At 34.3% G+C, this 13,688-nt stretch overlaps 4 protein-coding genes across 5 annotated transcripts; 2 read left to right on the top strand and 2 right to left on the bottom strand.

Annotated features, from left to right (window-relative positions):
- Positions 1-154: 154 nt before the first annotated feature.
- Positions 155-3,626, bottom strand: LOC105218846 (ATP-dependent zinc metalloprotease YME1L). 2 transcript variants are annotated; one of them, XM_011194680.3, is made up of 10 exons: positions 3,249-3,626; positions 2,646-2,936; positions 2,398-2,593; positions 2,250-2,345; positions 2,107-2,189; positions 1,683-1,999; positions 1,381-1,610; positions 1,151-1,311; positions 929-1,094; positions 155-861 (listed from the first exon to the last, which is right to left on the bottom strand). In XM_011194680.3, exons 1-10 carry the CDS (start codon positions 3,353-3,355, stop codon positions 367-369), a joined length of 2,142 nt encoding a protein of 713 aa, XP_011192982.2. In that variant the 5' UTR covers positions 3,356-3,626; the 3' UTR covers positions 155-366. The 2 variants fall into 2 exon arrangements, with proteins under 2 accessions (XP_011192982.2, XP_011192983.2); XM_011194681.3 differs by having other exon boundaries at positions 1,683-1,996.
- A 489-nt stretch (positions 3,627-4,115) lies between these two features.
- Positions 4,116-6,454, top strand: LOC105218845 (RNA-binding protein 28). The gene is made up of 4 exons (XM_011194679.3): positions 4,116-4,693; positions 4,757-5,367; positions 5,422-5,677; positions 5,746-6,454. Exons 1-4 carry the CDS (start codon positions 4,205-4,207, stop codon positions 6,349-6,351), a joined length of 1,962 nt encoding a protein of 653 aa, XP_011192981.2. The 5' UTR covers positions 4,116-4,204; the 3' UTR covers positions 6,352-6,454.
- A 23-nt stretch (positions 6,455-6,477) lies between these two features.
- LOC105218864 (uncharacterized) lies at positions 6,478-7,230 on the top strand. The gene is made up of 3 exons (XM_011194709.3): positions 6,478-6,704; positions 6,791-6,869; positions 6,928-7,230. Exons 1-3 carry the CDS (start codon positions 6,646-6,648, stop codon positions 7,228-7,230), a joined length of 441 nt encoding a protein of 146 aa, XP_011193011.2. The 5' UTR covers positions 6,478-6,645.
- A 16-nt stretch (positions 7,231-7,246) lies between these two features.
- LOC105218844 (NADH dehydrogenase [ubiquinone] 1 alpha subcomplex subunit 8) lies at positions 7,247-8,435 on the bottom strand. The gene is made up of 4 exons (XM_011194678.3): positions 8,143-8,435; positions 7,767-7,942; positions 7,615-7,705; positions 7,247-7,552 (listed from the first exon to the last, which is right to left on the bottom strand). Exons 1-4 carry the CDS (start codon positions 8,269-8,271, stop codon positions 7,421-7,423), a joined length of 528 nt encoding a protein of 175 aa, XP_011192980.1. The 5' UTR covers positions 8,272-8,435; the 3' UTR covers positions 7,247-7,420.
- Between the last annotated feature and the right edge of the window lie 5,253 nt (positions 8,436-13,688).

Here is a 13,688-nt window from a genome sequence, read left to right as displayed (position 1 = left end):
TGGACTATGAATAGTAAGTGAATTATTTATCAACTTGATTTCTAGCGAAACAGACATTTGGCGGATCTACTATCCTTAGCGCAAATAAATGAAATAACTATATTACATTAGGAGACATTAGAAAATCTGACAGATAATTGATTTCACACGCAAATTTATCCAAATTATATGTATGTTATTTAATTTTAAGAATTTAATTTCGGCGAGCTATTACACATTAAACTGCCTCAAGTTAAGTTAACCAATATTAAAATATTACAGCGCTTATATATAAATTTTTACCGCCAGGCTTAAAAGCTTAAGTCTTTATTTACCATTTTTTGTTAAAAGTTTTACCAAATATCTTTAATATTCAATACATCCCAGCTAATGCGAATCATTCATTATAGCTTTTATATCTTCCGCGTCAAGCGTTTCGTACTTTAACAACGCCTCGGCTAGAGCTTTATGCTCTTTCGTGTGTTTCCTTAATATTGCCTTGGCGCGTTCGTAACTTTCATTTAAAATTCGCTTTATCTCGGCATCAACAATTTCCACCGTATTAGGGCCCAAAGATTCTGCCGCAATAAGCCCTTTTGCATTGTCAAATGTACGAAGCCCCACCTTCTCCGACATACCCCAGTCCTTGACCATATGCGTGGCTATGGAAGTAGCTTGCTTTAAGTCACTACTCGCACCGGATGTGATTTTCTCTACACCAAAAATTAATTCTTCCGCTGCACGCCCGCCCATCATAGTATCCATCATGGCCAGCAGTTGAGCCTTAGTCACATGATAACGCTCCTTTTCAGGAATGTATGCGGTGTGACCAAGTGAAGGACCTCGCGGCATTATTGTAACCTTATGCAATGGATGTGATTCCTATTTAGATGAAATAAAGTGTTAACACGTTGGGTTTTGTTAAAAATCAATATAAATTTCATCACACCTTAGTATAATACGCAACAATAGCGTGACCACCTTCATGATACGCTGTGATAAGGTTTGCCTCTTCATCGGGTAAACGAGCTTTTCTTTCAGGCCCCATTAGAACTTTGTCGCGTGCACTTTCTAAATGTTTCATTGTAACGGTTTCAGCACCATCTATAGCAGCTCTATTATATCACAGTTATATATTGTCGAATTGTAAAAACAACATGTTTTAACTCACCTCAAAGCTGCTTGGTTTATCATGTTCTCCAAATCTGCACCTGTGAAACCAGAGGTACCTCGTGCTAACATGTCCAAATCAATCTCGTCATGAAGAATCTTTGCTAAGTAAAGTGAAAGTATTTCCTTTCGACCAGTAAAGTCTGGTGTGGATACCACAACCTAAAAGATAGATTAAATGTTTCAAATTTTGCTCACAGCTTCAATATCATAAATAGCATTTCACCATACCTCAACATCAAATCGACCAGGTCGCAATAAGGCTTGGTCCAGATCATCTCGCCTATTTGTAGCTCCCAGTACGATGACTCCTGCATTCTGGTGGAAACCATCCATTTCTGCCAATAATTGATTAATGGTTTGGTTGGCATATGGATGTAGAACTGAGTTCGTGCGCTTCGCTCCCACCGAATCGATTTCATCGATAAAGATGACACACGGTGCGCGTTGCTTTGCCGCTTCTGAAGCACGAGTATTTGTGAAATATTTGCTGATTTATGTGAATGCAAATTTACATATGAAAATATACTTACTGAATAGATCGCGAACTCGTCGTGCACCCTGTCCAACAAGCACTTCATCAAATTCAGGCCCAGCTGCATGGAAGAATGGAACATTTGCCTCGCCAGCAACTGCACGTGCAAGTAGCGTTTTGCCAGTGCCAGGTGGTCCCACCAATAGAACGCCTTTTGGTAATTTACCGCCAAGATTCGAAAACTTCTCCGGACTTTTAAGAAACTCAACGACTTCTTTTAATTCTTGCTTGGCTTCATCACATCCCTTAACATCGTCAAATGTTACATGGATTTCTTCTGGATCCACTTCAACTTGGTTACCCAGTTGTATTCTACTTCATATTAACATGAGAGATACATAAATCAGATTAATTTATGCAAGCAATAAAATTGAATTTCTACAAAGTAATACACATTTGAAGAACACTAATTTATAACATACCTAAACATCGAACCATTTGATGAGGAAAACAAGCTTAGGAATATTCCAATGAAGACAACTATTACTAGCAGTTGTTGGAAAACCTGTGAAAAATGTTTCAAAAATAAAAGAATTTAGTTTTTACAAAAATTAATCGTACTCACTTTAAGGTATTTCATAGTTTTCCCCGACTTAGGTGACTCCTCGGAATTTGTTGCAGCCAAATATCCTTCAGCAAAAGCTATTTTAATGTTATCCACCTGCAAATGTATTCAATTAAAAATTAGATATGCAAAAAACACTATTTCGTACTTCGTTTTTTTTTGGGCCTTGTTCGCTGCTTTTTTGAAGCAACTTTTTTAGAGTTTCCGCTTGTACTTGAGACATTTCCGCATCAATTTTTTGTGGATTTCCCCCGAAAGCTGTTTTTAGCCTAGAGAATATTGTAGGGTTTCTCTTCATTTCCGCGTCAACGGAGCGGTCAGTTTTGAAATGGCGCACAAAATCTCTAAAATGACAAGTGATTAAACGGTTTTCCTTAATATGCAATAATTTCATACATTTGTTGACCAACTAGCGGGGCAAGCAACTTTGAATTCGCCTGTCCAGATGCACTTAAAGTGATGTCAATCAAATGTTTGGCTCTCTTACGCATGGGCAAACCCACATCCACACTAACATAAATACCATTTGAGGTAATAGTGGTTTTCGTTCTGGATAGTACATCGTTTATCCGTTGGGGGTTGAAGAATGCCCGGGAGCAAGCGTTGTGTTCTATGATCCGTCTTATATTACGAGGTGACTTGTTGATCAGCTGTGATAAGTCTCTCATAAAATCAAGTTGGTACGATCTATAATAAAACATTATTAAAATTATTGTGGTGTTATTGTAATACATTGTTATATAGACATAAAGCTTTAAAGGAATTCAAATTCATAACACTAGGATCTTGCATGGATCATCTTGAAATGTACTTTCTCAGAATTAATTTTTTATCTGAAGTGGACAGGTCTGTTATGATGTTATGATTCTGTGTATTATGTTTCTATTTGTAATAACAGATATATGCTCTTGCAATTGGCATAGACAAATTAAGTAAATTCAATAATATCCAGCTGTAATGAAGTTATTACCACTTTGTGATATTTATTGGCGTGATTACCTAGGTTCTATTGTTCTCCTTTCACCAGCTGTTCTTGTCCTTGCGATGTAACGATTATGTGTGGGCTTTCGCCCCAGGCTTCCCAGATGTGTATATGCACAAAACATTATTAACTTCCTGTAAATATAATTTTTTCCTTTTACCAAAAGGCAGACAGAACAAGGCAGGTTTTACGCGATGACAACCAAAATGTCATAATCAAAATTGACCACACTCAATCGCGGGCTGATGTCTACAAACATCTCTGCCTTAATCACAAAAGTGGTGTTTATCGCTATCGACTTTATTACGAGGTATGCCTATTTGATTTCAATCCTGAATTTCCTGAATTTGTTGATGCTTGGTAAGCAGCAACGTACTAAAAATTTCGAATTTTCGGCATTTGTTTCTTTTAAAAATGAAAAGCATACCTGCGACACCATTGACACAAAAGTTTTCACAGTTGTTTTTGTTATACCCATTTAAAAGATACATAAAATGAATTAATTTCAATAAAAAACGAATAATTTAAGCAAATAGGGGCAAACAATTTAAAAAACTTTAATTACATGTCTTCTAGTATGAATAAATATCTAATATATGCTACATTATCTTTTTTTACAAATTAGAAGCTCTGCATCAGTATAAAAGTTATTTTACAGCAATATCATTAGTTGCTAATAAATTTAATTGTAAAAAAATTAATTCACAACGTTAGTGCATGTTCTCTTAAATATAGTTCAGAAGTATTAATTTTATAAGTATTTCTTAATATTTAAATATTTAATGGAGCCCAAAAACAAGTATCGTTATTCATCTCACCACTATAAAGTGTTATAGGACAGAAGCCACAGATGGTGCAATGTATAGTAAAATCAACCCACGTGCGTCAACTCACATTATTTACTGTCAAATGTTTGTTTTCATCTGCACTTATAGCAACTCACATTCAATATTTGTGAAATTTCTAATAAGTTATGGAGTTAACTAATGCAAATCAAGATGAGAAAACTACAGAGGGTAATGAAGTTCCTCAAACAAATAAGAAGCGTAGGAACCCATTCAATACACAACTACGTAAAGAAGATAAAGAACGGCGACAGAAGAAGAAAGCTCGAATAATTGCAAGAAATATAAGCTATAAAGTGCAAGAAGATGCCTTGCGCAAACATTTTAGTCAGTGGGGTGATGTTGAAGAATTAAATCTTCTTAAGCGGCCGGATGGAAAATTAGTGGGATGTGCATTTATACAATACAGTGCCGTAAACCAAGCTTCCAAAGCTATTTTAAAAGGAAATAATACGAAATTTCTCGGACGACCACTGTACATCGATTGGGCTTTAGGTAAAGATGAATACACTAATAAAAAGAAGGAGCAAAACCCGGAAGAACCTGATGAAAAGAAGCCTAAAATAGAGATCAAAGAAGAAAACGAAGACGAATTGGAGGACTCTACCAATGACGAGGTATGCGTTTATGGTTTTAGACTCTTGTTTTCACTCTCATTTTTTATTGTCTATTAAAATAAGTCGGAAAATGACGAGGAAGAGGAATCAGTTGATGATAATGTTCGGGAAAGTGACAACGAAGATGAAAGGAATAGTATAGGAAATAACAAAGATTCGGATTCAGATGAGAAGTTAAAATTAAAATTGAAAATTAAAAAAGTGGACAAAGAAAAGAACATATCCAATGATGTGCAGAATGGTTGCACGATATTCGTGAAAAATGTCAACTTCGATGCAGAGGATACTGAAGTACGTAAAGTATTTCGCAAATTCGGACCACTTAATTATGCAATTATCAACAGAGAACCGATCTCAAGACACTCAAAGGGTACAGCCTTTGTCAAGTTTAAGAATAAAGAATCGGCTGATCTTTGTTTACAATCTGGTGGTGAACTCTATTTAATGGATCAGCTCCTTGAATTATATCCAGCGTTAAGCAGAACTGAAGTTCAAAACCAAGAAAAGTTGAAATCAAATAAAGAAATCGCAAAAGATTCGCGTAACTTGTATTTAGCCAGAGAAGGTCTTATTATGGCTAATAGTAAGTCTGCTGAAGGAGTGTCTGCATCTGACATGACTAAGCGACACAAACTGGAGCAAGTAAAAACTCAAGTTTTAAAAAATCTTAACCGGTATGAGGGGAGAGACGTAAAATATATATAAAACTAATTTAATTTTGTTTACAGATTTGTTTCAAGAAATCGCCTTTCAATTCATAATTTGCCACTGAATTTCGATAACGAAAAACTCAAGAAAATGGTTATGACTTATACAGGTTACAGGACTCATGAATGCAGAGTAATGCGAGAAAATAAAATTACACCAGAACATCCGAATGGAAAATCCAAAGGCTTTGGGTTTATGTCTTTCAGCACCCATCAGGAAGCATTAGCAGCATTGAGAAAACTTAATAACAATCCCACAATATTTGGAACTCAACATGTGAGTTTTCCTTTTGTGTTTTGTGATGTAAAATCAATACCTAAATGTGGTTTACATGTTCTTTCTAGCGGCCAATTGTAGCTTTCAGTATTGAAGATAGAACAGTTGAGAAAATCAAGGAAAAACGCAAAGAAAAATCCAAACTTAACAATCCTACTTTCAAAGAGAAATTGGAAAAGCGAAAAGAAATGCGTAATCAGAAAAGAAAAGGAAAACTAAATCAAATCAAAAATATACCTCAGACTGATGATAAGGCGAAACTAAAGAAACACATAAAAAAACTCGAAGAATCGCGAGCTGCATCTAAAACTAGTGAGAAAGATACAGCAATAGAAGAGACCGAAGATTTCGTGGGTACAGCAGCAAAACCTGGCTCCAACATACGTTTACGATCAAACAAAAAAATTGCCGAACAGGCACAGGATCATAAGAAAAATGTAAAAGCAAACAAACGCAAAGAGAAAGCCAAAAAAATTCGCCAAATTCACTTGGCTGAGCGAAAAGCGGTTGATAGGCCAAAACAAGGCAGAAAAGAAGAACATGACGATTTAGATCATCTGGTGAAGAAGTATAAACGCATGATAGATAGTCAAGCTAATGTGGGAGGTAGCAGAGAGTATCAAGAGAAAATACAGCAAGATGTGCCAAAAAGGACAAAGTGGTACGCAGAATAGTGTGTGGGTGTATAGTGGTATAACAATAATATATATGTATATGTACATTAAAAGATCCGTACTTTGTTAAATAAAGTGTAACTTTACCTGATTTATAACACAATTGTTTTTTGTCCTTTTTTGTGGCACTTTTACTAAAATATGGTCATTTAAGACAGGTATAGTGAGGGGTAAGTTAATCTACCTGATTTTCTCTGTTTAAAAGCTACGGTTCAGTCATTTCGGGCCATTCTCACATATTATAGTACATCAAACTTGTAGAAATTTGGATTCTTGAAATTTAATATTACAGACATGCCACCGAGAGAATACTTTGAATTCGTTGTACTCCGTATGACATATGCTCCTTATATGTAAGTATCAATTTGTGGTGTAGGAAAACAATTTAACAAATATCCATTGAAATAATAAAAATAATAACATTTCATAATGAATATAGTGACCCGTATTATCCGCGTATCAGTTTGACACGAAAGCAGCAATCACCTAGTGCATCGATCGTAGAAATAAAAGAATGGGTAAGAACAGTTAAAATGTACAATATTTCCGTAAACTGATAATATTTTATATTTATAGTTTGATCGAGTGATGACTCGTGAAAGATCAAAGCTACCGCTAGGAGCCAAGCATCGTTATACAGAGTGGCGGATTATTTCGGGTAATGCTAAATTATTTTACATTGATGAATTTCGCTTCGATAAAATAATTGTATTCATGGGAGAGGAATCAAACTATTGGATGTTTTACGAAAATGTAGAACGTCCCCGACGTGTTGTGGGAAGTGGTCGAATACCACTGACGTATTGTGGCTGTTGTTTAAGTAACCAATATATATCAGTTTTAGATACAATAAAGATTTGTTTAGCGAAAAAGCGATAAAATAAAAATAGATTAGTTACATAGTAAAGTGTGTATGTTAATTAATTATTGAATTCTATTTATCTCATATCTGAATTATTTTTTATGGATTCTCAGTAACAATCATATATCCATAACATTGACAATTCACTATTTACACACTGTACTTTTACTAGGGACTGACGCACTAATATGTAAAAGTGAATATAGTTTATTCCAGCCAATGGAAACGGGATCCATATTTGGCTGGATGTTTTGGGTAATCATCTGGTAAACCAGGTGTAGCATCAGGATATTCCTTCTTTATGGCTTTAGCAGGAGCTTCACGTTCAGTTGAGTGAATCTATAAATAAATCAGAAATGAATGAGCTCTTTTTACTTATTGCATATAAGGACATTGCTTACCTTCGCTCGAGTAAAGTACCCATATTCAGGACGATCAATGCCTAAATTATCAGATACGCATTTATCAAAAACGCCTTGGGTTTTGCGACAGCTGTGGAAAATTTTACAAGCACGTTTATAGATATTGATACATCAAGAGCCATAACACTTACTGTCCAAAAGCCATATTGCCACTGCTTTTATCTAAACAAGTTGCATATTGCAGGAACTCCTCATGGCATGTCTTTTTCACTTTTCGGAAGAAATCCAAAGCACAGCTGGTTACTGCTTTCCCTTCGTTGATGCAAGCACGAGGGTCATCCAACTCTTGACGACATAGCATAAACTCCTATAATATAATAAATTATATTTATCAATTGTCAGCTGGATATAAAAGACTGGTGAAACAATACAAATACGTTGAGGTTAGAACTCTTGGGAAAAATTATATAACTAAATATCACTGAACTGCAATTCCCATATTATCCATTTTAATAACTAAATTAAAGAGGTTACCATTTGTTTTCAATTAATAACTTTGGAACTTACATTATTTTGATTTTCACAACTTTTGCCTAAATGAAATGCACCAGCTCGAAGGGCAGAGGTGGACAAATTCAACTCTTGCACTGTCAATTCTTCATCAGAGGGCAATGTGATATCATTGGTAATAACCATATTGTCAGTTAAATACGTATATATATTTACTGAGAAATTAATCCCAAAATTGAAGGAAAAGCGGCAAATATTTATTATTCAGCAATATCGACAATTCAGAAAAGTTTCCAAAACAATTCCGATGTGCCTCTGATTTACGATAACATGTAGATTTTGGAACTTATAAGTTGGTTACAGTATGCAACAATATTTAGCAGTACGTTCAAGAATAAAAGAAGAACAGATTACGACTAGCTACCTTTTTTGTGTTTTCGATGCCCTTGCCTATACAATTAATTTTTTAAAATTACGTTTGTAATTCCTGGAAAAGAGTTTTCCATTTTTCCAAACAACAAAAAAGTTGCTAACATTTTGTAATAAAACAACAATGGCTATCATCTATTAACAAAGCGTTATAGAGAATCCAATAGAACGCACTATCCCATACGTTCGAACTATAGGAAGGAATTAAAAAAGGTTCGAGAAAGTACGAAATCTAATATAAAAAATTTAAATTTAAAATTAGCTATCTATTAGCACATATTAACGCGAGGAACGCCTACTTCAAAATGATTTTTGCGCAGTTTTATTCTGTAGTAATTTGCACAAGTATTGTTTTGCGCAATGACTTTGTGTGGTGTAGGGGCTGTATTACTGGATAGTAGATGTCATCGATTGGCTAAGTGTTTTAGGGAAGCCAATAAAACGCACTATCCTGTAATTCAAACAGATGTGCTGAACACATAGAAGACGACAAGCGACGAGCGACATCTGTCAAATATTAAAATACACGCGTTCTTATGGGCACAGATTTTTTGACAACAGCACGACTACGCGACAACAGGCATGGAGTTGTTGTTGTCGCTAAATTAAAAATGTTTCTAATTTTGATGACGACAATGGGCAGCTGTAGAGTTGCGAAATGTAAAATTATTAAAAGTTATCACAAATATGCTGTTATATTGCCAGCAGATACGTAGATATATCATTTATAATAACAATCGATTATTTAAAACAAATAAATCGACCATTTTTAAATTTATTGCAGAAATAATTTCACTTGAAACTAAATATGTAAATTTTATAAAAGTGAATGATTTTAGTACGGCAACAATGAAATTGCTGTTTGATATGTCGCTGCCGTCTTTAAAATGTTCAAGACGCTGACTTCAAAGCACTTATGGTGCGAGCCTGCGCTAAAATGTTCCGTTAATCATGTGCAATAGTGCTGCACCACTCTCTTAGGTGGATAAATATTTAAATATATATCAATAATTAAAAAACATTTCAAAGTAAAAACAACAAAAATATATATTTGTATTGACATTTTAGTCAAAAATTTGTCCTTTGAGACGCAATCAGCAAGCGGCGATAGAATTTTTAATGAGGTATTTGCATACTCTCCTGCACGAATTCAACTAGATAACTTTGTTGATGCTTTCAGATGTAAAATTCTTGACAGGCGATCAGCGGCCAAAGATAGCGATCAGAGAAATGACCAATCGATTGCAGCCGGTGTGTTCTAGTGGTTTGTCTATAACAAACCAATCGATGACAGTTAAAATAAATTTAAATTTCTCATTACTTTGCATCTATATATTAGCTGTCATCGATTGGCTAACTGCTATACACAAGCCAATCGAACAAACTTTCCAAATTTTCATACGAACTGGCAGCACTGAAATCGAATTGACTATACTTGGTCGCACTGAACTCTTCTACCACCGTCAATGTCTTACGTTTTCTGCAACAAATTTAATTTTTATTAAAGTTTTTCTTTCAATAAATTCGATACAAAAATACATACGATTTATCTTCGCCTGCAATTTAAATTTCAAATTTGTGAATAACAATTTTTATTATTTTGTCAGTAATTTGTCTTTTGATCCGTTCACAATAGGAAAATTGTTCTAAAATGTGTAAAACAAAACTTGGTAGCACTCAGTAAGCGGCGAAAGAATTTTTAATGAGGTATTCGCATACTCTCCTGCACGAATTCAACTAGATAACTTTGTTGTTGCTTTCACATGTAAAATTTTTGACAGGCGAGCAGCGACCAAAGATAGCGAGCAGAGAAGTGACCAATCGATGGCAGCTAGTGTAACGAAAATGGCACCAGAACAAACTAGAATTGACAATCGAAATCGATAACTTGCCAGATCTATCTAGACATCGGTATTCGTAGTTGCCAGAATGTTCGAGTGACGATAACATACTAGCAATCGACTATATAAGGGCTGCCGGGCTGGCAGCAAGATACAGTTCTGATAAGAAAGTTGTCGAGTGAGGACAATCCTAAGAAGAGAGTTGTCGAGCAAAGTGTAAGCAAGTTATAAGTTAGAGTTCTAAAGTAGAGTATTGAGTACTAAAGTGTTAAGTTATAAGAATTTAGAAATAAAGTTTAGTATATAGCCATTGAAGTGTGATGTGCTGAACACATAGAAGACGACAAGCGACGAGCGACATCTGTCAAATATTAAAATACACGCTTATGGGCACATATATTTGGACAACAACACGACTACGCTACAACAGGCTTGTAGTTGTCGTTGTCGCCAAATTAGAAATGTTTCTAATTTTGCCGATGACAATGGCCGCTGTAGAGCTGCCACTAACATCTGAAATGTAAAATTATTCAAAGTTCTCACAACTATGACGTTATTTTGCCAGCAGAAACGTAAAATAGCTTTGATATATCATTTATAATAACAATCGATTATTTAAAACAAAGATATCGCAAATTTTTACATTTTTTGCGTATACAATTTCATTTTAAACTAAATATGTAAATTTTATTGAAGTGAAAGATGTTAGTACGGCAACAATGACATTGCTGTTGGATATGTCGCTGCCGTCTTCAAAATGTTCAAGACGCTGGATTCAAAGCGACATTTGTGATCAGCCGTCGCTACGTCGTGTCGTGTCATCGTCTTTGTGTTCAGCACTTGACTTTTATTTGACAATCCAGTGATCGAACTCAAGGTAGAGTTTCAGCGTTAACGACAGATTTTGGAAATCCGTTTCAATATGTTGAACGTGTAAGCAGCGGATTAACTTGTTCTGCTAATCAAAAACAATATTTATAAATAATTTAAATGTGATATCGATATATTTTTAAAAGTCAGATACCACTCGCGTGTTTTGTTCAAAACAATTGATAATGCAAAATAATCCGTTTAGACAAAAGGCTGATTTCCGAAGGAAAGACAAGCAGTTTGGAGCATTTCGAAATAAAATTGATTCTCGTAAGCCACTGAACAAGAAGGAAAAAGAATGGGGTGTACAAAAGTTCACACCAGTTGTGAGAACTCAACCAGCCACTCCATGGACAACTTTCAAAAGCGAAATCATTCAGAAGCAACAAGAGGAAGCAAAATTATTACAAAACCCAAATATGGAGAGTGAAGAAGCGAAGCAGTTTTTTAAGAAAAGAGAGGAAAATTTTCGACGGGCACAGATAACTGAAGCCCGAAAAGAAGACACAAAATGGGAAGACTTTAGTGAAGACGTACCTGAGAGGAGCACACACAAGAAAAAACATAAGAAACTAAATAACAAAAGACAAGCAAATAAGGGTAACTTTACGAAATCGAAAACTGCACTTCCCGTGGTTGACGAAATGATGTTGAGTAACTTTGACAGCAAAAAACTAACTTCTCAGCAGAATAACACGATTCGCAAAATGATTACCAAAACTACATATTTGGCCCGAGGAGCGGGAATTGAATCCGTAGTCAATGATTTGAGAAGACGAGGACTCAAACCTAAAAAAAAAGATCATGTTTTTGCATCATGAATATTATTATTAAGAAGCTGTAATATTTGTTATATTAAACTCCTAACTTATATTAGCAAGTTTACAAATGCACATGTGTTTATTTTCTTGATTAAAAAAGTTTAATATTGGTTTTGAAAAAAAAAACCAATGTCTTCTGTATAAGTTCTCATGATGAGTTAATTTTTATAAATTGTATATATTTTAGTCCTCTAAATGAGTCTGACATAGAAAACCTCATCTTGAGGGTATAGGGCAGGATATCTCTTTTAAAGACAAATCATTAATGTCTTTCGATGTGTCACCAGATACGTATGTTACATCAATATTAATCTTAAAGTCGGTTAGAATAACAAAAATTATTATCTTTGGATTTTTGAGGTAGTGAATGTACAAAACCGAGATAAAATGTTAAGTATAAGGCCACAATTTTGTCGGAAAAATTTCTCCACTTATATGCAGTACATAGAACGTTGAAATGCATGGTCCGTTATATAAGTATTTTTATACCGATTCACATTTACAATGATTAATTTGAATCAAAGAGAGCGTCATCTGGAATCTTTTACACATTCGCTATATCATGTTAGAAAAAAAAAAAAATATTTCATAAAATATCCAGCACTACAAAATACAGTGGAACTGACATAACTCGAACTTCTACAAGTTGAAGATCGCCATAACTCGAACTTTTGAATTAGCAATAGCGTTTAGAAATCAAATTTCATACAAATTTCCTTCCTTAACTCGAATTTCTATAAGTCGAAGTTCTCCATAACTCGAACCATTAAATTGGCAATAGAAGTCAAATTTTAAGCAGGGCATAATACATATGGAAGAGAACAAAAAAAATGATATTACACTTATAGATGTCATAAATCGTGTAACAAAGGCATGAGATACATGCGTCAAGAGCCAAACAATAGCAAAGTGCAACAAACAAAATTAAAGAATACATGTTTTAATGCATTTAAATAAAACTTTTTGCGAAGTAAATAACTAAAACTGTGGGTAAATCTATATTTTACAGCTTTTTGAAAAATTTATGTTTTAATGAAAATTTCTATAACTCTCTCTATAAATCTCTCTAACTCGAAGTTTTTTTTGTGGATTATGGTGATCCGAGTTAGAGAAGTTCCACTGTAATTGGGAAATTTACGTAATTTTTTTTCCTTTTGCAATCGGATTTTCATTCGGAGGTGATTTTACCCGCAAATAGTTAAATATAATATGTCCATATATTCTGTCAAATAAGTACCCGGAAATTCCTCATTTTATCGCTGAGAATATTTCAAAAAAATTTTGTTCCAGGTTGGAACAACTGTTAGCCACTATTCTGTCAATTTGTATTGCTATGTGTCATTTAGTTTGTGATTTTTATATGCCCCTCTTAACGATTTATACCGATCGTAAACTTAAATTTTCGACATGGTTGAATCACCAAATGTTTTTTTCAAAATTTCCAACGTTTTGGAACAAGAAATGTCGTTTGAAACACAAAATTTCACACAAACTCTTTGTTCAATATTTGTATCCATTTAACTAGAGAATTTCGGTTACTTATTTGACAGAAGTATGTACTTGTAAAAACATTTTTGTTCCACATATTAAGAGTCATTTACTGTACGTTACAAATTTGTATTTTTGAAATATATCTAATTTA

This window comes from Zeugodacus cucurbitae, chromosome 6 (genome assembly GCF_028554725.1).
Source record: "Zeugodacus cucurbitae isolate PBARC_wt_2022May chromosome 6, idZeuCucr1.2, whole genome shotgun sequence".
NCBI classification, from domain to species: domain Eukaryota; kingdom Metazoa; phylum Arthropoda; class Insecta; order Diptera; family Tephritidae; genus Zeugodacus; species Zeugodacus cucurbitae.
Note: the sequence above shows the minus strand (reverse complement) of the source record. Positions and strands in the feature narration are given on the sequence as shown.

What these genes read in the sequence shown, in the direction of transcription:
- LOC105218846 (XM_011194680.3), bottom strand. Translation starts at nt 3,355, where the DNA reads ATGTTTTGTGCATATACACATCTGGGAAGCCTGGGGCGAAAGCCCACA. An exon ending in AGGAGAACAATAGAACCTAG is followed by an intron (nt 2,937 to 3,248) that starts GTAATCACGCCA and finishes GTTTTATTATAG; the next exon opens with ATCGTACCAACTTGATTTTA. An exon ending in CCGCTAGTTGGTCAACAAAT is followed by an intron (nt 2,594 to 2,645) that starts GTATGAAATTAT and finishes TTGTCATTTTAG; the next exon opens with AGATTTTGTGCGCCATTTCA.
- LOC105218845 (XM_011194679.3), top strand. Translation starts at nt 4,205, where the DNA reads ATGGAGTTAACTAATGCAAATCAAGATGAGAAAACTACAGAGGGTAAT. An exon ending in GTTTTAAAAAATCTTAACCG is followed by an intron (nt 5,368 to 5,421) that starts GTATGAGGGGAG and finishes TTTTGTTTACAG; the next exon opens with ATTTGTTTCAAGAAATCGCC. An exon ending in CAATATTTGGAACTCAACAT is followed by an intron (nt 5,678 to 5,745) that starts GTGAGTTTTCCT and finishes TGTTCTTTCTAG; the next exon opens with CGGCCAATTGTAGCTTTCAG.
- LOC105218864 (XM_011194709.3), top strand. Translation starts at nt 6,646, where the DNA reads ATGCCACCGAGAGAATACTTTGAATTCGTTGTACTCCGTATGACATAT. An exon ending in ATGACATATGCTCCTTATAT is followed by an intron (nt 6,705 to 6,790) that starts GTAAGTATCAAT and finishes TAATGAATATAG; the next exon opens with TGACCCGTATTATCCGCGTA. An exon ending in TCGTAGAAATAAAAGAATGG is followed by an intron (nt 6,870 to 6,927) that starts GTAAGAACAGTT and finishes TTATATTTATAG; the next exon opens with TTTGATCGAGTGATGACTCG.
- LOC105218844 (XM_011194678.3), bottom strand. Translation starts at nt 8,271, where the DNA reads ATGGTTATTACCAATGATATCACATTGCCCTCTGATGAAGAATTGACA. An exon ending in GGCAATATGGCTTTTGGACA is followed by an intron (nt 7,706 to 7,766) that starts GTAAGTGTTATG and finishes AATTTTCCACAG; the next exon opens with CTGTCGCAAAACCCAAGGCG. An exon ending in GGTACTTTACTCGAGCGAAG is followed by an intron (nt 7,553 to 7,614) that starts GTAAGCAATGTC and finishes ATTTATTTATAG; the next exon opens with ATTCACTCAACTGAACGTGA.